This window comes from Anolis sagrei, chromosome 1 (genome assembly GCF_037176765.1).
Source record: "Anolis sagrei isolate rAnoSag1 chromosome 1, rAnoSag1.mat, whole genome shotgun sequence".
Taxonomy (NCBI): domain Eukaryota; kingdom Metazoa; phylum Chordata; class Lepidosauria; order Squamata; family Dactyloidae; genus Anolis; species Anolis sagrei.
Window position 1 is genome coordinate 116708561 of NC_090021.1, and position 26789 is coordinate 116735349.

Sequence of the window (26789 nt, forward strand, 5' to 3'; positions counted from 1 at the left end):
TTTTGGATTCTGAAATTCTGGATAAAGATTGATTGTCCAGTACTTTCTGTCTTCCTTTTTAATACTTTCAAAAACTGTGCAGTACTCTAGGAATACAAGGATGCTATCATAGCTCATATTAGAGAGAGGAAATAATGTGTCCAGGAATTGTGCCGTTGAGTGCTATTAAGAAAAATAATATAAATAAATCTAGGCATATTTGACCAAGAGACACCCAGAGAGGAAGGCACTCAAAGAAATGCATCCCCTACATATGTGCCATTCTTTCTCACTCTCCCTTTAACCATATTCCATTTTTTTCCCTTTTTGTTCTTCAACCTACTGAGCTCTCACCTGCTTGCCCATGTCAGGGAAATGCAGATAGCACCTGAGAGGCAGTTATAGAAATATTTAAATGTGCCTTCACCATTCTAACAGCAAACATATTCAGCTTATGCTCACCAAGGTAACAATTTCCTAGCTTCTCTACCTGAAGGAGAATAAAATAGGCCTTTTAAAATATTATCATTTTCTCATGCAAGGTACCGGGGGTGCTCATTTTGCTTTATGGGCAGGTATAAACAGAAACATTGGCTTGAAAAATGTTTACCACATTTTGATAGCGGGTTGCTTTAAAGGTTTATGTTTGAGGGTTTTTTATGTAAAAATGCCACAATTCAGAGAAACGGTTGAAGAATAAACAAAATAAGTGCCCTTTGGGCAGGAAGCAATGCACACAGTGCATGCATGCGGTGGTTGTTTAATAAGTCTTACTGTGCTTGGATGGAGAAATCATTGCTAAGGGCAGCCAAAAGCAGAGAAGTGCAGAATGTTACAACAAAGTATACAAAATATTTTATGCAGTTTATGCACTTGTAATGGAAATACAGAATGCCATTGCAAATTAGAAATGAAAGATGTTGGGTACGTTGCACTTTAATTTTATTGAAGGGAATGAAATATCTGAAATTATTCTATTGTCTGTTGGGACAGGAAGTAAAGAACCTTTCCGGGTGCCCAACAGCTATTGGATCACAAAGTATATGAAAGAAGTAAACAGTAGCGTATTTGCTTACTAAGTCAGGCTTATATTTATTTGGCAATTAAAGCAGTGACTCATTTGTTCCCATTCTGCAGAGGAAGATAAAAAATCAGGAGGTCAAGTGGTGCCTTTTTAAAGGCAGGCTCAGAAGTTATTCATTTTCAGTTGTAGGTGGCCTCCATATCCTAATTTGAGGCAAATAAACCATACTGAAGAATTAGTTATGAGACTGACCTCAAGGAAACTGTCATTTCTCTCGGTCTATAGTTTTGTCCAATCAAGTCTGAAGATGAAAACAATAGACAAAGTTTTTTCTTACCTTTGGTTTTTAAAAAAGGATATCTCAACATGTTAATAAAATCTGGTGTAACAATAAAATGGTCAGGGTATTGCCTTTGTATGAGTTTTAAAACACTTTTTTTACCACAACTGTTAGCAAAAATATACTGTATTGTATTTTCTGCAAAGTAACATATTTTTTGCTTTTAAAATTTATTTTTGTTCTCAAAGAAGTCCCAGCTATGAAGAATGGCCAGAATATATGCAAAAACTGTCATAATTTCATTTAATAAAGAGAAAATTTATGATAGGTGCAAGAAGGAAATAAGGAAAAAGTGCATTCCTAACCAACAGCATTAGCCACAAACAGCTTGCATTTCAAGGATGTGCATGAGGGAGAGGAATTTTTTACTGCTTTCTCGGTGCTTTGATAGGAGGTTCCTGCTATTTGGAATCTCAAGGAGAAATCACGCTAAGGTTCAGATCTGAAGCAGAGCCTCTCTTCAGTTTGTTTTTTGAAAAATGGCTTCCAAAATATAACAACGAAAAGTTAAATAAGTAGCTACATTCCATGCTGTGTCAAGAATGAATGATGTTGTCATAAATAGACTGGAATGTTTTTTCTAGTTTGGCGGCTATTGTTACTGTGTACCTTCAAGTGTTTCCCAATTTATTGTGACCCCAAGGTGTACCTTTCATTGTGTTTTCTTGGTAAGATTTGTTCAGAGGGCTTTGCCTTTTATTTCCCCTGAAGCTGTGAGAGTGTGTGACTTGCCTAGTGGGCTTCCATGGCTAAGTAGAGATTTGAACCCTACCTTCCAGTGTTGCAGGCCAGTGCCGAAACCACTATAGCATGCCACACAATAACAGCCAGATGGCACCAGGGCACACTTCAGATTTCATCACATGAGATTTAAGCTCCATCCTAGGATGCTTCCAGGATGAAACCTACCGGAGCTTATAATGTGACACAGAGCTACTTCTGACAGGATGCTATCCTGGCTCTGTCCTGGAAGTACCCTAGGATGGAGCACAGAGAACATGGGAGACTTCTCGTATTCTCAAAAGGTAAGCTTGGGAAAGCGTGGGGAGTAACCAGGCAGTGATGGTTTCCCCCAAGGGATGGCAAAGGGGACAATGCGGAGAGTGGGATGACAGTTTTCCCTACTTCCTGATAGATTTCCCCCCACTACCCCATGGATGTCCCCGCTGTTCCCCGAGTTGAAGACCTCAATGTGATGAGGTCCTTGGTTGGCCAGTCAGTTGCTGGAGGCAAAACCATTCCCTGGCACCATTTTACTACTGTTTCAAAGCTGGAGAAAAAAAGTGGATCTGGGAGAGTGAAGGATGATCTACCTCTGTTGTCTGTTCAACAGCAGCTAGATAACAATGAAGTGCATCTCAACTCACTTGTTCATAGGTTTTCTCTGGTTTGAACCAAAAAGAGTTTACCTTTCCTTAGGTTTCCCCTCCTTGCCAGCTGGAGGGAGAGCTACTTGCTGGCTCCCAGAGTAGAGAAGCCAAGGACTAAAAAAATAGTTCCAGATGGAACTACATTGGGTGGGGGTGGGGCAAGCATATTTAAGACTGTGCAGCTCCCAGATCTCCACAGCTGGAATTAACAGCTGCAATGGCCAGGAGGCTCATGGCATCTAAAAAATTTGGTGGACCTAAGGGAAAGGGCCCAGCCAAGAATGTGCCTGCCTCCCTCAGCAATTTAATCTTTGGACAAGGATGACACTGAGGAGGATGTGTTAGCAGGATGCATGAGCAGCTGATAGATACCATCAAATGCAACTCTGCTCACTTGCTCATGGGAATATTCTGGTTTATTCTCAGGACCACTTCACACAACACTTTTGCAATTGCAGGTGAAAAGGAAGGTGCATGGGGAAACTTGTGGCGCCCCGCACACCCTACCTCCTTTCCCTTGCATGGTGGGGAGGTGACAGAGTCCCCATCAGGTGGGAGAAGGAGCAGCCATACATGGCAATGCACATTGCCTCACCACCCTTCCTTCCATCATACAGGGAAAAGGGGAGGAGAGTGCAGATAGCTCCATCAGAGCTACCCAAACTATGCTTTTCTCCCAGTAGTGGTAGATGAAGCACCTTTTGGCACTTCCACCCCACTTTGGGAGGAATTTGGGCGGAGCCTTCTCTGCATCCTATGTTGACGTACAGCGGGCTTCATCATTGCCATACAACAAAGTAGCAAAATGGGGCAAAAATGCCACACGTGAAGAGGTGATAAGAAGAGTTAAACTTTTCCTGCAATCACATTTTTTATACAGAAATTGAAGAAAATTTTGATATTTGACAAAGTTTTCAAAAGCATGTTTGCATGAGCCACACTCAGTAGGTGACTGTGTTCTCAATGTAAGAACCATATTGAATCTGGCTGTAATATGAGTATTAGAGATGAGGAGCTGCTGAGATAAAGGAAGTGACATTCTTCGTTCAGCCAAACATGGTTACTTAGGGATTCAAATCCAGTTTCAAAGAGTTAAACCTTCAAAGCCTAGATCTGAGAATAAACCTATCAGTGTTCACAATTTTTTGTTTTTAATCCCACTCTAAACTATTTATATATGAATTAAGCTCTATTACTTTGGTTTAGTCAGGCAATGATCCCCCAATTCTATATACTTTAGAAATGGAAGCATCGTTCTAGTTTTTTGTTGTCTTTGGTTAGAAAGATATTTCAAATATTAAAGCACCCAACTACATATATAAACTAGACTCAAGTTGAATGTGTCTACTAGGTCTTCTTCTTCTTCCATATTTGTGGTATTTCACACCTGAGGTTCTCAGGAATTTTTCTTTTCATCCCTAGAAATTTGTTAGTTTTGGTTTCTCCCACATTCCTGCATACAAAACCAACATGTAAGAAACCCCCCCACACCTTTCATTTTTTTCAGTCCCACTATAAATTCATAAATGTTGGTAGATACTTATTAAAAGAAACTGAAAATGTATTCTCAATGAATCCCTACCACAAATTCTTGAAAGAGGACTGGAACAGCAGTGCTGTGACAATGTATTTCTGATATGTTGTCATAGCACTTCTCTGCAAAGTTCTGTGTTTGGAAAGCCCTGTTGAAATTACTTCCTGATTGCAAGGTACAATTCACAAAACTAAATCTATGTATTAGGAATATCAAGCAGAACTTATGAGTTCAAAATAGCATATAATATTATGACCTTCTAAAGGAGATGAAACTTCAGGACTATTTTGCCTTGGACTCATTCAGATAGGTCATTTTGTCAATAGCTATGACCCATCATAGTTTACATAAAATATTGATTATAAATTTGTTACACATTTCTGAACCAAGACAATTTTCCCCATCCCAATTTCCTAATGCTGTATTTGATTGTATCTCTGGATTGTATTATGTGCTTAATCATATTTCTGTTTAATTAACTTACTAGCAACATCAATGTTGAAAAGCTGGTGTTTTAGAAGAGGCATAAGTGAGAAAAATAATAAGGCAACCGTAGACGTTAAGGTGAACAAATAAAGGCAGGAAGCTGGCCAGGAAATCATATATACCTTCATACTCTTCTGTGTTTGAGTTGCAGCAGTCAATCTTGCTGGTTGGTTCTCTGGCTACAGATGTTCTCCTTAATGTGAGTTTGTATAATGAAGTTGCATCCATTCTGGAATTATATTTGAATGTGATCTTTCTTCCCTATATTCTGCCTCCATCCATCCCCTGCCTCCCCATCTCCACTGTGGGCATAACCTACGGCTAGCCAGAAGTTTTTACAGCCAAACTATAAAATGATCTGAGACACAGCTCTGCACAAAACCAGAAGAACTGGCTATGAAGCACAGATGGATGTGCCAGGAAAACAGCCAGATGCTGCTAGCAAGAAGTGTTCCAGAGCCTGGCATCTGGGACCAGTAAGCACTATACAGATTCTCCATCTGTGGCTGAAGCTGTTCATTGCTGCTGGGGAAGGTGCAGCTGAAAGCAGGGAGGCAATGGCAGCTTAAAGCAGTGCCAGTAGCAGCAGAAGGCAGCCTTAACTCAGCATCAAAATTAACATTTATTTTCCAGTTTACTTTCCAGCTCGGTAGTAATGCAGAAAATCCACTCATTTAAGGGGAAGGATGTTTTAGGCACATTGATTTCCAAGGGAGATAGCCAATATAAGCCATTCCTTACAAAAAGCTGCAATGATGCTTCACTTTCACTTTACAAATCAGCTCTACATAACTATAACATTTGTTTTGGGGTTTAGTAGTGGCAGCTGAAGTGACAAATGTGAGGAAGAAACCATTCAAACATAAAAAGGTTGTATTAGCTCACAAGAGACAAACAGTGTACAAGTGTTGGATAATAATTCCCAAAGCATACAGGATATGGTCCAATGTACTCATGCCCTACATGAAAAGTGCTTCCATTTTTGGAAAGAGAGTTGTGCTCATAGAAGAGACTCAGTTTGCAATGAAAAGAAGTTGGACTAGAAGGTCCTTATGGTTCCTTCCAGCTATACTATTCCATGACTGTATGACTAGTTGCTTAAACATCTTGTCTCTTATTTCTGAGGATTGAATGTCATTGGTCAGTCTAGAAATTTGAGTAAAAAAATCAGTCCAAATAACATGGGTCAATTTATTCAAGGGTTAATGAAAATACAGTGCCCTGACTCATATCAATCAGTGAACCATCCACTTCTCTGGGTAGAGTGGTGAAAGACAAGAGCTTAGTCAGTCCCAAGAGAACCTGAAAGAAGCACTAACCCCTCTACATTTTCTGCCATGTACCGGTTATGGTCTTTTTTAATGCCTGGGTGAAGAAATGGTAGTGACCGGGGCCAGGAGTGACTGGCCCTTCAGGCAGAATTGATGCTTTCCCCTCTCCATGGAATGACCCTTGATATATCTATGGGTCATATCAAAATCCATAATTTTGACCTAAAATCTATTCTCAATTTATACATGAAATTAATTAGTAGTTGAATAGTTCTTTCTAAAAGCTGCTTGTGCATTTGTAATTGTGTTGTTTGATTTTAGAAAGAAGGAGAGTCTCTTGAAAAGTATTGTGCGTAAAGTTTTCCTATGATTGAGAGTGGACTTGATTGGTCTGTAGTTCCCAGGGTTGTCGGTAGGACCTTTCTTGTAAATTGGTGCCATAATGGCTTGTTTCCATCTAATTGGCATTTTGCCAGTGAGGTTGATCTTTGTGAATAGGGCTACTAGTACGGGTGCTCACCATTGTTGATTGGTTTTGATGAGTTCAGTGGGAACATGGTCAATGCCTGGGGCTTTTCCATTCTTAAGCTGGTGAATTAGGTTGATTATGGTATCAAGAGAAACTGGGTCCCACACAAGCAAGGCATGGAAATTAGTGTCCTGGTCCAATTTCGGCTCAGGATTAAGGCAGCCGGTATATATAAAGATTGATCTAAAATGATCTTCCCACACCTGGGCTGGGATTTTCACAGCTTGGGCTTTATGGAGGGATCACAGGGCTCCTGATACACGTTTACAGAAGTTTTTAGCATTATTGTCCAATGAGACATTGATCAGTAGTGCCCAGGTTTTTTGGTCATGTTGCCATTTCTTAATTTATTATTTATAAGTATGCATAGTAGTTGTTCCATCAATGGCTGGAGATTCATTAACAGAAGACTGACTTTGGAAGTAGTAGTACAAAATATGAATTACTTCAGGTAATCTAAAAATTATACTTGGCAATCAGGGTTCATTTGCTTGCTTAGTTTGTGTATCAACTAATATTATATATTAAGACAAAAATATTCCATGTTATTGTTTAGCAAACTTTGATGTGTAACAACTGTGGATATCAGTAGGCTGACCCCAGATGGGTGAAGGATGCAATTCTCACTACCATTAGGAAATGCAAGAAATGTACATTATCCTTGTAAAAGGTCAGGATTCTTACTGGGGTCAGAGAATATTCAACATCTTGCTCAGGGCCAAGATTTAATATCCATGTATAAATGTATAAATATGTGAGAGGAAGTCACAGGGAGGAGGGAGCAAGCTTGTTTTCTGCTGCCCTGGAGACTAGGACATGGAACAATGGCTTCAAACTACAGGAAAGGAGAACCATCTGAAAATTAGGAAGAACTTCCTGACTGTGAGAGCCATTCAGCAGTGGAACTCTCTGCCTTGGAGTGTAGTGGAGGCTCCTTCTTTGGAAGCTTTTAAACAGAGGCTGGATGGCCATCTGTCAGGGGTGCTTTGAATACAATATTCCTGCTTCTTGGCAGGGGGTTGGACTGGATGGCCCATGAGGTCTCTTCCAACTCTATGATTCTATGATTTCTTAAAAGGTGAAACTAAATTCTGTTCAAATCCTCCTCTCCATTATGCAGGAGGAGCAAGATGGGAATACTAAAGCATGATTTATAGTGTTGTGCAATTCAGCTCTTAGCTGCACAACTAATGGATTAAAGAGACCACACACAAGATATGGATTGAAATTTGGGTAATGTTCATTGACAGTAACCTCTCTCTCTTTCTCTCTGAGGTGCGCTAAGATAAGGGGGGAGCAATCTGGAGCAGGAGCAGGCAGCAGTTAGGACCTTATCTCTCACACACAAATGGTGCCATTTTGCTATCAAGCATAGCAAAGTAGCAGGGGTTGTGTCACCCAACTGGGGCAAAAGTGTGCTGGCTCCATTGAAAACAAGACAACATAGAAGCCTTCCCATGTTGATGAGAATGTGTCCTAGGATACTTCATGCCAGTTGGGGGCAAGGCCTCCTCTGGAAGTGTGTTTGGCTGCATGCCCATCCATTACTCAACTGTCTGACAAGCATCCAAGGACACTTAAACTGGTAAGTGTGATGAGGTTCTTAGTTTCTTCCAGACCTCCTGCCCATCAATCTCTGAACGAAAACCTCTGAAACCCTGAGAAGAACCCAACAAACTTAAATTTGAGTTTCTCCCAAGCTGGCTACTTTGGGAAGGCTAACTTAAGGGTAATTACTCCCAGACTGCATGAACTCTGTTGAAGGAAAACATTCAAAGGCCAGCCCAAGAAGTTTCTACTGCTGCTTATTGCAATGATCCCTGTAAACAGCACAACATTTCTCAGTATCCTTATTTACAGCATGTTGAAAACCTTTTTTGTTGGGGCACTGCCTGGCTTAAGAGACAGGGTTGTTGTTTTTTAGGGGGGGGGGAGGTATCATCAGTTTTGTCATCATAGCTGTCTGCCAATTCAGGATCTCAGCCATAGTGTTGAGATACATGGACAACTTTTCTCATTTTGGCACTTTGCCAGAGAATTTTTTTCCACTTTACCGAAGTTATAATTTGTCCTAATATAAAAGATGCACATGTGCTTCATACTGGTAGTGACTGGGGGGGGGGGGGGGGAGGAAAGCAGTTGCTGTGATCATAACTATGCTACCTATAACAGTGTGGGAAATCCAAAGTGGAATATGACAAGAAAATATCTGTGTAAAGCAGTGGTTCCCAACCTTTTTTTGTCCAGGGTCTATTTTGTCCAGAGACCATTTTGACCAGGGACCACTCTCCAACATTAGTATCAGAAGGGTTTCGAATCAGTTTTTGGTCAACTTTAGATTCAGTTTGGTTATTGGGCTGCTGATTCAGAAAATTGTATTGGATAGACTACACCTGATCTAGTTTCTGATACAAAACATGTGCCATCTAGTAGTCACCATCTGCTCAGCCACAGCAAATCATATTTAATAATCTAGAGTTGCAGATCTTATTTTAGGTCTCGGGGCCCACAGGTTGGGAACCATTGGTATAAAGCATCCACAAAAAACAAAACAAAAAACAAGCTCTCTTTCAGACATTATGGGTCTGGCAAAAAAAAAAGTCCACATACAAAGAACTGGTAATCATCCAAATCTAGTAATGTGTCCACATATTGGTTGTGTGAATACACAATGCCATCTGGAAACTTCTTTATGTGAAAAATAGTTAAAGTTGCAGAATGTGTAAACAGGGAACAAAAATAAGAAAGGAAAAGTACCGAAAAACAAACTTAGTGACCTCATTATTTCTAATCTAAACACTTTGTAATGCATGTGTCTACCGCAGATGAGTCATAGCAAAATCAATTTTGTTTGTTCTTTTGCCCTTGATTCAATGGGTTTCTGAAAGCACAGCAACATCTTTAAAGAAACTCTAGTAAAATATGAAGTTTAAACAAACAAATATAAAATGGTGCAGGCACTTTACAATGGCTCATTAGAAATGAAAGGAAAACCCATCCATCAGTGTTTGGTACAGATGAGATATTTCATGCATGGCCAATGTCTATGACACACACAACGAAGGAAAAATTTTGAGAGTATTACAGGAATTGCCACTGGCATTAAATCCTATTGAACCATGGAGAATGAGTTATAAGCAATTTCATGTAAATGTAAAATATGTAGAACTAATGAAAATGCTATACATAGATATTCAGAAATAGATAATATTTGGGGGAAAGAAAAGAAAATGTCTTTCTAGAAACATGTTATTTCTCAGGAAGGTTTGAGTTCCATAATAAATGGTAAATATTACTAAATAAATATTACTTACTTACTTAGGCGATCCTTCCGTAGTCCGAGGATGATGGTCCTCCAAGAGTAGTATTCTGGGGGTGGGTCCATAGGTGACTGTGGAGCCCTGTTCTTGATCTGCATCTTCTCCCACAGTGAGGGCATTGGTTTCCAGGTGGAAGGCGGTCCTGGTCGGTGTTGGTTTGACGCTATATATATATCCGATTAATGTTCTGCTGGATTCCTGTGCACCTCATGATGTTGGACTATGGAATCCACCATGAAACAGTATAGCACAAAATGTGCTGTTCATCAATTCAATTGAAATTGATAGAGTTGTAGCACTCAGTGCTGCTCTTTTAACTCCTTTAGTAACATTGGTGTTCACAAAGCTAATATTTGCTGGATAGTTGTAATGGCTCAATTCATTCAACTTCCATAGTGTGAAAGACTTTCTCCCTTCTTCTAAAAAAACACCATAATTCTTAATTATGAAAAATAAATTGGTACATATTCTCATTTTGTGTCCAACATTTTAATATACTGCACACCTTTACTTTAACCTGAAAATCATTTCACAGAAAAGAAAAAAATGTACTTAGAAAAAATACACATAAGAATTGCACATATTACTTTGCACTGGAAATTGCTTTTTTGGAGAATATATTGCTAATGTGACATTCGTTCAGTGTAAGTGAATTTTAGAAAAATCAACTTTCTCACTCCACATACTTTTAAAAGTTTTTTTTAAAAAAACAGATAATTGAATTTTATTTTATAGCCATCTTGTTTCTTGGTGCCATTTAAATTGTTCCATTATGTTAGATCAATAAGCATTATAGAAAATGACTACTGCAAACAATGTACAATAGTTCTGCTATGAAAACGTGGCTTTCTTTTTGCTAATACAAAGACAGGGACATTCAGAATGTGTAATTATCACATTGGCTTCCATTAAACACCTCTTTGGCTTTGCAAAAAAGGTAATAAAAGTTTTTAAAAGGAGGACTTTATCTCTGAAGTTCATGAAGCAGAGAAAAAAGTCCATGTAAGAAGAGCCATTCCCCACCCCACCCTTCTTTTCTCTCATCTCTGCAAGGGGCAGCAATAAAATATTGAGAAGGTCAGTCTTGAGAAATTACTCATAAAGACAAGCTGAGTTAAAATTGTGGTATTTCTATTGTGACAGGTAGCAAAGACAGGTTAAACTAAAATGTCATAATAGATTTTTATATATAAAAATAGTCTTTAAGGGTAGCACAGCATTCTATAGTTCTAGATGAAAAGATAGCATGTCTCTCATAGAGAATAAATTGAATTATTTTTCTTACTGGTAGTCTTTTTTTTTTGTCCAGCAAGGACAATGGCCACCAACTGTAGATAGAAAGAATATTTGAAAATATTCCCTCTATATAATTGAAACGTATGCTTCTGTGGCTGGATCCACACTTACCATATAATATACTTTCAGAATACAGATTAACTGCATGGAACTGAATTATATGAGTGAATGCTGCCATATAGCCCAGTACAGTGAAGTTAATCTGCATTCTGAGGCTACATTATATGGCCATGTAGATCCAGTCCAAATCAAAGAACCAGGACATAAATAAACCCAGACTGTTCATTTTCTGAATACTATACTCTGTGCAGAAAGTGCTACTACTTGCATTGACAATGCTATTTTCAGAATAAAATGCATAAAGTGTTTGTGCAGAATAAATCCTGATATTGTGAATAATCTTTGAAAATTGGACAGTTTTCAAAGGCATTCTCACAAGGGGGAAGAAAACTACTGTGATATTGCTTCGTTGAGAAGAATTACATCCCGGCTAATTGGAAGCTGATGAAAGACTTCTTTATTCTCCACCACCACAATCAGAATCAACATCAGCATCTTGCGCTCTTCTGGGAACAATTAAAATAGGCTGACACTAGAATGTTAGGCTTAGGTACGAGCCTGCTCTCCCCTCATCTTGCTGTTGGGCGGGCATGCTGTCTTGACTTCATCAAGGCATCCGTGATGATCAGGAGCTCAACTGGAGCTCTATGGCTGGCTAGGAGAGCCAGTGGCATCAACATGGGCATGATCCATCTCCTTTCTCTATGGCAGTCTGCAAAGGGAAATGTCAGTGGTGGCAGTGTCCATCTGGACAGTAGATCAGGTCAAATAAGATCTGATCCAGATGTCTGGACTGCTGCATAACCCTGTGATTCTCCAGAGTTTCAAGCACACTCTGTAATATTTCCCAACTTTGCCAAAACTGGGACAAATTCAGAGTGTAGCCAAAAAAAATGTGGAATACTTACCAGAAACCACTGTGCATCATGAAGAAGGCCAGAAAGGTGGGTTTTTGGCCCAGTGAAGACAAGCTCTGAGAAAGGTTGGTCTACTATTGCCTCAGCTGGGCTCTGGTCATTTTTTGTGAACTAGGACTGAAATTAACCACTGTTTTTGATAATGCTTTGAGAATTGAGCATTCTCAAAAACAGTGGCTCATTTAATAAAATCTTTTTTTTTCCAAATATGGGTTTATTGGAAAAATAAATATCATCTCAATATTTGGACTGCAATATTTCTTAACATAGCTAGTTACACAAATCCTTAGGTGGGGTGTTGTGTGGTTTCTGATCTGTATGGCCATGTTCTAACAGCATTTTCAACCTGATGTTTTGCCTGCATCTGTGGCTGGCATCTTCAGAGAAACTTCATCTTTAGAAATGTCAGGGGAAAATACTGCTGGGACATAGCCATACAGATCGGAAACCACACAACACCCCAGTGATACTGACCGTGAAAGCCTATGACAATACAAATCCTTAAGCAATACACAACATGAATGTGAATTTTCCTCTTTTGTAAGTGCTCATATTTATATCCTTTACCTTCTGTTTATATAGCAGTGTGGCTTCTCTTTTCAAATACTTTAGTTTGCTGCTTGAATGACAAACTTGCTATTAAAATTTTAAGTGTCTACTCAGGGACAAAAAGCTTAGTTAATTATGAAGTCTTGCAAATCTTGTTTAACAGTTCAGCTTAATCTTTCCTGCAGGGTATGAAAAAATGTTGTTGTTTTTTTAAAAAAAATTAGGGTGAATTTTTTTGTGTATCTTTTAAGTGAGATTGGAAAGAATATTTCATCCAATCATGAGATAAATAATTATAGTTGCATGATGATGATTCTTTTGGCAAATTTTATAATTCTATACTGCAATTTCTACTTTGTTCATAATAACATCTTTTCATATCTGAATTAATGTCTAGCATACAGATATTCAGAGCAAGAAATTGTGCTGACTTTAAAAGATGGAACTGATTTAAAAAGGTAGGCTAAACTAATTGTAGAATACATAATGTGCATTAATGTGTAAGTATAACACAAGAGCGCACTTGAGTTTCTGAGATATCAGAGTGAAACAACTTTTTGAGATGAAAAACCAAGATATATAATAAAAGAGCATATATTACAGTATAACATCTGCATGTCAGCTATCCCTTTTCCTATTTCAAAGTGTATTAAATCTAGATTCACATGCGAATTTGGATTTTTTTAGTGTCATTGTAGCTGGGAGTTTAATGCTTTTGATATTAATATTCATGTGCCACAGTCTCACAGATAACATAAGGATGAGGATGATATTAGAAAAGAAAAAGGGGGGTCCTGTGAATTACTGTTACCCTCTCTCTCTTTCCGAGGACAGGAAACAAATGTAACATTTTTGAGGGCTATAAAGACCTCAGTGGAATCACAATCTATTTTCACATTATGTGTTTCAGACTACTTCACTCATCCAAGATGGTATCTCTTTCATTTTTAATGTAATTTCTAATGCCTTGCCTTCTCTAAGAACTGTAAAACTGATATAATATGTACTGTAATCATATACTTGCCTTTAAAGCAATGTAAAAGCCAACATTTTCAGGAGGGGAAAGTGACATTTCATTACTGGGATTTGCTATGTGATAAAATGGAAGGACAGCAGTTTCACGTCTAATTAAGATGGGCTTGTATAAACCAGGAGCTGACCATTTCAGGTGACATTGTTTTATCTAAATCCCTTCTAAGCCTTTCAGGATGACTTAAGAGAGCAAATAATGCTAGATCTTTGAATATTGCTTGAGAGAAGGAAGTTGCAAATTGCAATAGAAAAAGGAATACCTGCCTAAGTGTGTGTGCTTCACAAGGCTGCCAAATCTCAGGGCAATAGCTGGAGTCAGGGAATTGTTATATTTTCCAAGTTCTCTAGCCAGGGAGATTAATCTCTAAGCAACATTGAAGGAGAGATAGAGACAGAGAGACAGAGAGAGGTGACTTTAAAGCCCCCAAAACTTATTACTTCTCTCTTCCCCACTCCTAGGGCTCATGGCCAATGCAAGAAGTTTGGATGTGTGTTACACTTACACTTACATTGAGTCTATTATAGATCATATTAATTTAGGATGATATACAAAAGACCTCCTATCACATATAAAAACATTCCCACAATGATGACAGGGCAGACCTTGTGACATCACAGGCATTGATCCCTTCTCTTAGAACCTGGCATCACCGCAGGAGTATCCCTGTGACCTGACTAGGGTCCATCTTCTACCCCAGGAATGGGAAGTAAAAAAAAAACCCATGTGCCTGCTCACATACATGCATTTGTGTAATCCATCACTTACTTACTGGCTGTATTCCGGGTTTTCTGCCATTAACATGAATATGCTTCACTTCAGGCAAAGTCAGGTGATACTCCAGACATTGATTTTGCTGCTTGGTAAGTTGATGTGCAGGCATACCCTGCTGTAGCCTCTCTCTATTCACAGATTGTCAGGCTATTTCCAGCATGTGAGTTTCTTGGCCTTTTTTTATGAGACACTCTTGTATATAGTATAACATTATGGATTTTTAGTGGATATTGAGGATTGAGTGTAGCAGTAATTTCCTATATGCCCTAACTGCCAATAGTTTATAGTCCAGTGGTTCCCAACCTGTGGTCCGTGGACCACCAGTGGTCTGCAAGAATGAAAATATGGCCCATGGCCTCACCATTACTAGATCCTTGCATCAAAACCACACGGCAACAAGAGCAACTGGTCTTGCAAAACCCTCTTATAGTGTCAATGCAATGGGGATGTTGGGAGGGGAGGGGCTGACTACCCACAAAAGATATTACTACCACATCAGCTCTAAATCATTGTGTATGGTTTTCTGTGGCTGAGCAGATAGTGACTACTGAATGGCATATGTTCTCTGTCAGAACCTAGAGCTGATGTGGTCTATCCAATGCAATTTTCTGAGTCAGCACCCCAAATAACAAAACTGAATGTAAAGTTGACCAAAACCTAATTTGTAACCCTTTTAGTACTAATGTTGGAGAGTGGTCCCTGGTCAAGTGGTCCCTGTTTTTTTTTTTTTTAAAAAAAAAAGATTGGGAACCACTGGTTTGTACTGAAAGGGAGTTTGTTTTTTAACATGAAGAGCAAATTTGTTCTAAAAATTGATTTTTAGTTAAATCTAGTGAAACTTTTTTGTGGTTCAGAGAGTCCAAGCTTTGGATGGGATCCAAAACCGAGATACACTACAATACTTTCCCACAACCATTGTATAGACTGATCTAAGGTGTAGTTTGTTTATTTTTTAAAAAAACTGATCTTGCAGATATCAACCTTTGACCCCATTCATTTCAATGGTGGTTGAAAGCTGTAAATATCACAACTATGAAAAAGGCAAACTATAAATGCACAATGACCAATGTGCCTTTTTCTCAGACATTCTCCCCCCAAGTGCCAATGTCACGTAAGGCACAATATATTAGGTGTATGCCCTTTTACTGCTGTTATAGAAAAGATTATGAGTAGGGAAACTATGATAGGAAATACATAGAAAAGAGGAGATGACACCTAGAAAATTAGAAATGGTACATGGTAAAAAGGACTTAATCCCTTATATTGGATACACACACACCTTCTTTCTGTATAGGACTGTCCATTTAATGGCACTATTATGAAAATAATAGGCTTCTTTCTTTATCTCACTCTCTCCAGCTTTCTTCTCTGAAATGCTGTTCCACTCATATGGGGTCAATATCCTCATTTATCTTCAGTTTTGCAAAGAAACTGAAATGATAGATATACCTGTGTTTGGAGAGCCTTCTTTCAAGGGATTTTTAAAGACTTCAAAAAAGGGTTAATCTTGGTAAATTTCAACTTGAAAATCTATAATAGATAGGTTTGGAAGACAAGCTACAAAGAAAATACAAATACACTATAACACCTTCAGCATATATATATAGCGAGAGAGAGAGAGAGAGGTATATGTAAATAGAGAGAGAGGATACATTTATGCCAAGAGAGTCTTCAGGAACAAAATAAAATAAAAACTAAGCAGTATAGAAATAATTTTTAAATTCAATTAAGTATCATTTCCCATTGTATGTCTATGTAGGAGGGATGCAAAAGATTTATCTATTTATTACAACGTATAATTTTACATAACAGTACATGTATGCTACATCTTGGATAATGTAATGTTAAGTTAGTTGAGTAATCTTTACTTTAAATAGCTTGAGTACCAGGAAGCTATGGTTTGTCCCAAACAGTAACTTACAAGGGTGTTTTTCTACAGAGAAGGCTCATATATAATGAGAGGTTGTTGAATGACAAACACAGAAAAATATCATGTACATAAATCAGATGAGTGATTTCCTTTAAGTGCCTTCGCAACCCACCTAAGTAGACCACACTGTAAACTTGGAATTCTCATATACATCCAAAACAGAGCCTTTGAAGTGAAAACCGCTTAATGAAGTGATGGCAATGAAAGAAGAACAATCTTATGCATTCAGCATTAAGGGGTTTGAATTTAATGTATGTGCCATAGGACTATAACCCAGAAATCCAATTTTTGTCCTTTGAATGCTTAAGGCAAAGCAAAATTGAGATGGAGTTCTTATGCTTTAGCCTTGAACATTTTGTAGCCTTGGCAAATACAAGAGCTTTGATTGATCCGTCTGAAAGCTTGGCAGAAATATCAGACTTGAAAAACCCATTTGCTTTTGTTTATCTCCCGTCAGACAATGGAACACAACACTGTTCTTCCAGAAGGACTGGTATGGTCACCTTTGTTGGCCTCAGGCAGGTATTTTGTCAACATCTGGCAAGGATTGCTAATGTAAAACATTTTTTCGCCTCCACCCAAGGAGATTTTGCTTGGCAATTCCTTACTGCATTTGTTTTTCAATTTGGTTTAAAAAGGAATTGAAAATTTCCAGGAGAATAAATATCCAGAAGCTTATTGTTTCAGCAAATAGAAATACGACATTATTGTAGAAGGCATGCCAATGATTCATTAATGAGTTTCAACAGCTTTGTGCAACAATAAATTGCAACTGTGATGATCTCAAGGAGAAAGCCTATATTATTTTTCTGGCATGATTTGGGAATCAAATGGCTTGTAAAATGAAATCACTTGGAGATTCTGTTAGGAAAATAAACACTTGCTGGTGGCATCAGACTAGTGTAGTCGAGCCACATTCTTTTTTTTCCCCCTTTCAACCCTAAACAACATTTGTGTAGATAGGAAATAATCACAGGGCACTTCTGATAATATATTTCAATATCCACATGTTTACAGTGATGCATTCCCACAATTAGGTGTAATATTATGGAAGTTGACCACCATGTAAGTTGACATAACAGATATAAATTGGTTGTTTTTTTCACACAAAGAGAGCGTCCACTCATTTGACATAATAATAGTTGGGAACCATTGTGAACAAAGAATTTTCAGAAAAAAAGTTAGCATATTAACCAATAGTAATGTTCTACTTACAAAATGTCAGTATCCAACAAATGTGGAATGGGCATAATAACTTTTTCAGTGAGCTTTCTCCTCCATGCATAAACAAACCTCATAACCTCTGAGGATGCTTGCCACAGATGCAGGCGAAACGTCAGGAGAGAATGCTTCTAGAACATGGCCATACAGGCTGAAAAACCTACAAACAACCCAGTGATTCCAGTCATGAAAGCCTTCAACAGTACATTGGACATCTTTATGGGGAGAAACTGTTCCAAGACAAATGAAAATTGGAAAAACTAAGCACCAGGAAAGCATATCTACTGTTCAGCTGACTTTCCTTCTGTGGTGCAGAGACAGAGATACTATCCCACAATTTCTCACAGCCAAAAGGACATAGATATGGTGAGCCACAGGCTCACCATATCTATGACCACCTGGAATGCAATCTCTTTCACGAGAGAATTCACACCATCTGAAAAGAACTTGCAAACACAGACAAGAAACTGTTGCACCTACATATCAACATCAGCCAAAAGATGAATTCCCAGGACAAAAAGGAGGGAAGGAAGAGGGAAGGAAGAAAAGACAAAAGGGAACAAAGGAATGAAGGATGGAAGGGATGGAAGGAAGGGAAGGAAGAAGGAAAAAGTGAAGGAAGAGAAGAATGGAAGGATAAAAAAGCAAAAGAAGAAAATACAAAAGGGGAGGAAGGAAGGAGAAAGATGGAGAGAGGTAGGGAAGAGGGAAGGAAGAATGAAAGGGGGGAAGGATGGAAGGAGAAAGAGGAAGGGAACGGAAGGAGGAAGGAAGGAAAGAGGGACAGGAAGGAAAGACAAAAAGGAAGGAGAAAGAAAGAAAAAGAAAGATGAAAGGGTGGAAGGGAATGGAGGGAAGGAGAAAGAGGGAAGGAAGGAGAAACAAAGGGTAGGGGAAGGAGGTAAGGATAAAAAGGTGGAAGGGAAGGAAGGGAGGAAGAAAAGAGAAGGAAGGATGAAAGGGTGGAAAGGAATGGAGGGAGGGAGAAAGAGTGAGAGAAGAAAGGGAGGGAGGGAGGAAAGAGAAGGAAGAAAAGACAAAAGGGAAGGAAGGAAGAAGAAAGAGGTAGAGGAAGAAAGGACAAAAGGGTGGAAAGAAAGAAAGAGGGAGGGAGAAAGAGGGTGGGAAGGGAGGGAAGGATGAAGGAAAGAGAGAAGAAAGGATAGGATGTGGGGGAGAGAGGGGGGTCTAAGGAAGTCCAAGGTGCCGCATCTGGCCCCTGGGCTTTGGTTTGCCCACTCCTGATCTAAATATAGGTTTCCATCTACCATTCAATCTTTGTAGGTATAAAAGACAATATTAAAATAAATAAAAGTATATATCAAGGAACAGTTCCAGCCCAACTTACCTATCTGAACGTATCTCCCCTTACAAACCTTCCAGGAATTTAAGATCATCTGGGGAGGCCCTACTCTTAATCCCACCTGCCTAACAGGGGCGCTTGGCGGAAACAAGAGACAGGGCCTTCTCAGTGGTGGCCTCTCAGCTGTGGAATTTCCTTCCTGGGGATATTAGATTGGCCCCCTCCCTCCTAATCTTTAGGAAAAGAGTAAAAACCTAGCTCTTCAAGGAAGCTTTTGGAACCTCATTGTAACCAGATAAAATCAGTATTGTGAACAAATATGGAATGGCTTAATGATGCAAATTGACATGGATTTAAACCCGGAAGTTATTGATTTTTATAGTTTTAAATTGTTTTTTATATTATTTTTATTATGCGATTTAACCTGTTTTAAATGACGTATTTATGTGTTTTAGCATCTAATTGTTGCCAGTCTGTATGCCGCCCTGAGTCATCTTCATGCTGAAAAGGGTGGGATAAAAGTGTGGTAAATAAATAATAAACTCACTCACATTATTCCTACTGGGACGTAATTTCTGATGTTTCACATTGTCTGCTCAGTAAAAGGGCAGCAGAGCTAAGATAAAGATAAAGAAAAACACTACTTATTTCTTCCAGACTGGATAAAGTATGACATTTTGCTGTAGTGACACACAAAATGGTAAAATATCATTTCCTTCTAAAAGTCATTGTTGTTTTGATACCAATATATTGATTGTATTTTAGCACATGAGCTGCAAATGTGCCCAGATTGCAACTGTTGATTAAAACTCAAAGAACTAAATTTTAAACTTGTCATATAAGCAGGATCAGTAGGCTTATTTAGTATGAAAACACAGTTTCATGTTATTACGTAAGTCAGCTTGCTGCAGAGAAGGCAGTCTTTGAGAAGCAACTTCCTTCATTTTGTGTTTAAAGTGTAACTATGTGCAAAATACACCTTCGCTTCCTTTTCTCTCTCTCCAGAATTAAAATATGGAAAACCCTCAGCTTTCTAAAATAGGGAGGAGGGAGTGAACTGTCAAATTTTATTCAAACCATGTTAAAAATGCCAATTGATCTGGTCCCTCCCCCATGTGTCATGGCTGTCAACAGACTACTCTGAGAACATGATAATAAAGGTTATCAGCACACTGCATATTTGTGTTATATAATTAAAAATATCCAATCAATCTCATCAGTACGACCTTTCAAAAGTTAGGACAAGGCCCTGCTTCAGTATCTTCTGCTTCAAGCCTATCCACCACTTTATGCCAAGTTAACAATGTTAGCACATGCGAATGAGAGGAAGAAATACAGAGGTTCACTGGCTGGGGGATAATAGAAACACACTGTAATCAAACATCAGCATTCAAATGGAAACATGAGCAAGCTACAACTACTTGCCCATTTTCTGCTGCTATATCTCACAATGGTCCTTCTCCTCTCTCCACCATATGAATCTATGGGAGAGAGTCTGTAAAGAGGAGGTTACTAAAAACCACAAAGGCTCCTCCCAAGATTAGGGACATGTTGTTGCCATTGCCCTTGTTGACATGTGGAAACCCTATCACAAAGTTTTCTCAGCAGGATTTATTCATAGAAGGCATGTCTTACTTTCCTAACACCACAAGTGTTCCTCAAAAGTTTCTTCTTCAGAGGACCTGAAGCTCCCTCTGAATCTCTGAAAAAGTTGAGGGTTTCTGGGAAGGTTCCAACTCCTGCTGAAACAGCGAAAGACTGCAGTCAAGGCATTCTGCATAGAATCAGGCCATTGACTGAATAGGCTACCTATATAAGGAGATTAGTTTCCACAGCCACACTGCTGGATGGGCCTTGCGTTCAATGTATTTATGACCCTTGGATTGTTTATTAACTTGGTTACTGCAAATCCCTAGAACTCTGACTCTGATTTACAGTGCCTTCAGCTTGGACTGAGTTGACACTGAATATCTTCTGTTTTTGACTAGCACTCTGAATTTTTGTTCAGAATTGGAAACAGGATGCAGACTGTTGTACAGTGTGACTTGCCCAAGGTTACCAAGGAAGTTTTCATAACCAAGCAAAGATTCAAATCCTGATCTTCAAGAGTCCTCGTTCGGTTTCCAAACTAATATGCCACATTGGTTCTCAGGAATTCTGTCCATTTTCTCATTCTTCATTTATATGATCATACTGGAGGAATCTTTCAAAGGGTTGTCCAGTTTCATACCCCATTCCATTTTTGGCAGAGGCCACCTTCCAAAAGGTTGGAGAAACATACAATAGCTTTCTATGTGGTATTGCATGCAATGCAAGAGAAATACAAAAATACATTGCTCAAATCCTGATCTTATTCCTATTCCCTATTGAAACACAGAACCTTTGCTGTGATCAGTACATTTCTCTATTTTTGAGCCCATTCTGCCTTCTTTCCCTTCCTTTCATTCTATTGCATTTTGTTGCCCTGAGATATTTTGGCAAAATCTATGTATTGTATGCCTTTGAAATGTCTTTGAAGCTGTTTGATTATCAAGGTCTAATAGAAAGACCCTTCTGCATGTCCCTTAGAGACATGTCCATGGCTATCAGAATATAACACGCTTTGGTTACATCCCATTTAGATTACTGCAACGCTCTCTATGTGGGGTTGCCTCTGAAGATTGCCCAGAAGCTTCAATTAGTCCAACGTGCGGCAGCCAGACTACTAACAGGAGCGAGGTACAGGGAGCATACTACTCCTCTGTTGCGCCAGCTCCACTGGCTGCCAGTCAGCTTCCGAGCACAATTCAAAGTGCTGGTCTTAACCTATAAAGCCCTAAATGACTCCGGCCCAATTTACCTGTCTAAACATATCTTCCCCTATGAGCCATCAAGATTGCTAAGATCATCTGGAGGGGCCCTGCTCTCGATCCCACCGGCCTCACACACGCAGCTGGTGGGGACGAGAGACAGGGCCTTCTCGGTGGTGGCCCCTCGACTCTGGAACTCCCTTCCACTGGAGATCAGAACTGCCCCTTCTATCTTAACGTTCAGGAAACAGGTGAAAACTTGGCTTTGGGGATTGGCATTCGATGAATGAGCCATGATCCTGTGATATGGATGAATGACGACGAATAATGATTTTTGATGACGACTGACCACTGTAATCATATGACTGTATTTTGCTATTTTAATGTTTTAGTGTGATTTAGAATATAATGTTTTAATGACTGTCTGTAATTTTGATGTTGGAAACCGGCCTGAGTCCCTCGAATGGAGGTGAGAAGACCGGTATACAAAACTGCTAAATAAATAAATAAATAAATAAATAAACACAGAAACACAATGGCTGCACCCAGGTGTTGGAAATGCGCAAAGAAGGAAAAACTGCTGGCAGCCAATGGGTGACATTTTTCATATTGATGTTTTTCTTATTTGTGTTTAACCTCAAGGCCAAGAAGGCATATATTATTTTATCTTCCATGAATGCTGTTGGGTCTTTTTAACTGAAGGATGTGAAATGCATGTGTTTGGGAATTTCAGCTGGCCCAGAATATGACAGTTTAACTCAAACTTTTGAGTGACTCTCATTTACTTTCAAGGATCAATTCAAAGCACTAGTTGCAGCTTTTAAAGACCATTATCAGTATGGTATATCAGCTTATAAATGCTTACTTTGTGATATATGAACCTGCCCATCAGTTGAGATCTTCATCTATGACTTAAGATGCTGAACAGGTGGCTAGTGAAGATAAGGCTTTCTCTACAATACTGCCTTAATTATGATCTTCCATGCAAGCCACGTTTGCTTGGTGCCATTTTTATTATCTTTCAGCTCCATGTTCAGTCTGCTCTGTTCACTCAAGCCTTTATTGGCAATTAATATTCATCTCCCCTTAGCCACTGCCTATTTGTTTTTAGGTTGCATTACTTCATTTGTTTGGTTGTTGCTCAGTTTCTATTACTGTTAACATTTTATAAGGCTTTAAATTGCATCTATATGCTTCCTTGAGGTCATAACTGATGGAAAGTCAGGATATAAATAATTTAGTTCCACACATACGTATTTGTTTCAGCAATTATGCATATAGTTATAAATGAGGAGTATTTTATTTCCATGTTGTACATTTGTAATCTTTTAAAAGACATTCTCCTTCCTTTCCACCTGCTGAATATGTCTTTCTGTCTGTCTGTCTATCTATCTATCTGCTGAGAAGCTTTATGCCATTGCTTGTAGAAATAGAATCAAAATAATGGAGCAGATAGAGGAAGGCAGTACAAGTACAAATGCTTTCACCTGATTGCTGTGTCCTCTGTTTTTTTCTTTTTCTATAGATGTGTGTGTGCAGAAGGCTGGACTGGACAATGGTGCAGTGAAGATATAAATGAATGTGATTCTGAGCCCTGCTTGAATGGAGCTACCTGCTATGAGTCCATTGTCCACGGTCAATTTCTCTGTGTTTGTCCCCCATTTTATATTGGGAAAATTTGCCAGTATCGCTACAACCCATGTAGTGACCCCTACAATCCATGTATAAACAATTCTACATGTTTGGCTCAAGTTGATGGGAAGCCATTGTGTATCTGTCCAAAAGGTAAGTGCTGCTACTTATCAAAATTGTTACGTACTACACATACGATAAAATATCTTTTTTGTTACCAGGAGTGATTGCAGTTAAACCAAACAAGGTTTAAGCTCTCCTTGTTCCTAGTCCAAATAGTACTCCTATTTCTAGACTAGTAATATCTTTGAAGTAGTTATATTTACAAATGTTTTCTTAAGATTCTGCAATAGGTTTCTGGAAGATGCTTCTCTGTAATCTTGTGTCTTATAAGCTAAATATAGGAATAAAGTAGTGCAACATTGATTCCAAAACATTGACTGTTCCCTGCACAAATTAGGATATAGTAAAATGACCCAGACTGCATGGACTCTTAGGCAGATCATTTTCAAAACACCCCATGTTGCCTTCTACTCAGTAAAGTCTGTCTACCTCTGCATCAAAGAATAAAAAGGAAACTTTTGAGGAACTACAGATAACCAGGGGTCCAAAGCCCAACAAGGGACACAAGGCACAATGCTTTCTTGAGCATATGCAAATAATGATATAAGATGAAGGACTTGTGTGCCTTCAAGACAGTTCCAGCTTCTGGTGACCCTAAGGTGAACTTATTACATGGTTTTCTTAGCATAAATGGGGATTTGCTTTTGTCCTCTGAGACTGAGAAAGGGTGACTTGTCCAAAGTCATGCAGCGGGTTTCCATAATCAAGCAGTCATCTGATCTAGGCTCTTCCAGTCTCTGAATCCAATATTCAAACCACTACATTATGTTGGCTTGGTAAGCAATTTGTTGTTATGTGACCTGAAGTCATTTTTGTTTTATAGTTCCTCTATGGCCAAGCCCACACTCAAGGAAGCGATTTGTTTTAGGGGTTCAACTCCCCCCCCCAAAAAAAAAATCAGATTTTTTTTAAAAACGGTTTACTCATTAATTTTAACTGGTTAACCAAATTTCCATGCTAAGTCTATGAGAAGCAAAAATTAAGAGTTCCTCCAGAACTGCAAGCATTATTTCAGTGGTGGCGAACCTATGGAACATGTGCCTTAAGAGGCATCAATACTCTCTCTTCTGGCATGTGTGTCTGCTCCCCATTGGCCATCCCACTCCCACTTGCCTTCTCGCTCACCCATTTGCCTGCCCCATTGCTGGTCCACCTGCCCCCCACTCACTCACCTGTCCCCCCATTCCCTCATTTTCCCATGCAAAAAGACATTCAAAGCAGAAATTTTTCACTGTGTCTTGTTGAAACAAAGGCTCTATTTGTGTTTTATGCATGCATACATATATGATATGAACCATTTTCAAGTATTCCTTGAAATTGTGTTGCTGATCAGACATGTAATTGTTTTCAAAAATGTCTTTGGCATTGCAGATCTAAGGATAATTTTTATTTCATGTATTTATTAATTAATGTATTTGCTAAATGCACAAATAAATATTGAATCTTAATAAGCTAGGCATCATTAAATGCCATCTTTGCACAAAATATTATAAAACAAACAATTCACCAAAGGACTTACAGGAGTAACTTTCTTGGCAGTTGGTACTGGAAGCATAAAGAATATACACAATGTTTCTCATCATTGTTAAAAGGTCATCCACCATAAGGGTTCCTTTTTTGCCCTTGCAAAAGAATATAAAAACCATTACTTTTTCCTTGTTTATATGTTTATTGCACAAAAATGATGCATTTTACAGAAAATACGTATTTGGTGCAATCTCCTTCTTATTAATTTCCTTTGCAAAAGATGTCCAAATTGAAGAACATCCAAAAATGTATAAAGATTTTCATAATATACCTTTGACAATTTGTAGTGGTTGCATGTAATATTTACATTACTATTTGGTACATCAGACAATGTCCAAGGTATCTTCAGCAATAACATGCCGGTCCTCTAAAGACTTTCTAATGTCCTTTTAGCAAAATTGCAAACATTTGACCTACCTGCCCCCACATTCTTCAGTTTTATGCTGACAAAGAAAGAAAGATCTCTGCACCCTCTACATCTGTTTATATCCCCATCAGAGCAATGGTATGCCCTCTTTGAGCTCTGCCAGCAAACCTTAACTTGTGCTGCTGTTCATTCTATCACAAACCACTGGGTTGAATATTACATTAATCAGCATTTTCTGCTCAACGAAGATATTCCTGAAAGAATGTCATAGAGGCCCATTTCAGATTGCCTCCAGGACCCTGGATCTGAAGACAGCCAAAGCAATCATGAGTGTGTAAGATGAATTGCAAGATGAAATGACCTAAGCTTCTTGCGAACCTTGGAGATTTCTATGTGCATACAGAATCCATCATCATGTTGAATCATCTCACCCAGCCTTCAAGAATTGTCAGAAAAGGCCACTGTATATATATTTATTTAAAAATACATTAATAGCACATTTCCATCAAAGTAAGGAATTGAGATTAGTTTGCAATGCTCATATGGGAAAATCCATGGCAAACTTCATGCATAAAGTTCTAGGTCCTTTAAAAGATAACTGGAAGCTTCCTGTGTTGTGATTTTTGGCTTGGCCAAGAATAGTGTTTGTCTTCTATCACTGCCTGCCAGCAGTCAAGAGCTATTTATTATTTTCTATTGATTAGGTAAATGTTTGCATTTGGAAGTTCACAAGGTTGGTGTCAATTCAGCTGGCAGTTCCTGTTTACTCTCAGAAAAGGCTGCAAGGTCAAACCTTTGAAAACAGAGTACAGAAAATATCCCCAGGTCTCTTCCAAACAATGCCCTACTTCGCTTGGAAATGTGAAAGTATGAACAAGCCACCCTATGCCTCTCTGTGCGTGCATGCGTGTGTGTGTTCATGTTTAAAAATATTGCTCTCCAGGGCTGAATCAGATCATTTCCATGCGCTATTGATTTATAATTTGTATCCTGAGCCAGACTGATTTGCATGACCACCAGCAGCAAGTAGTTGCATTTAAATGTGCTTATTACACCTGTACACGTGATACTAAATATCATTGCCATAACAATACATTAGCTCTAAATGTATATTTGTGGGTGCCTGATTAATATGTCAATTTCCAAAACTGTTTGATGGAAAATAAAGACCATTCTGTTTTGGAACTTAAACGAACGAACTATTCTCAGCCCAAGACATGAATTTGGATTTCCATTATGATGTTTTCTGAAGACCGTTTTGTGCTAGTGTTTTAGACAGGGCAGGCTGATTGCAGCTGAAGATATGAAGGTGGCATCCATTATTTTAAAAACAATAATTGAACAACTGTATGAAACACCATTTTTTAAAAAAAGGAAGCCAGTCTTTTTTGAGGAGTGGTGGGTAGATTAGATAATGT

At 38.7% G+C, this 26789-nt stretch overlaps 1 protein-coding gene across 3 annotated transcripts in view; it reads left to right on the plus strand.

Moving 5' to 3' along the window:
• Positions 1 to 26789, plus strand: part of EYS (eyes shut homolog) — a 1026188-nt gene that overhangs the window by 476998 nt on the left and 522401 nt on the right. For all 3 annotated transcript variants that reach the window (XM_067468024.1, XM_060752827.2, XM_067468032.1), the window contains one exon: positions 23248 to 23507. In XM_067468024.1, coding sequence (XP_067324125.1) covers positions 23248 to 23507 — 260 coding nt within the window. The remainder of the gene's footprint in view (positions 1 to 23247; positions 23508 to 26789) is intronic.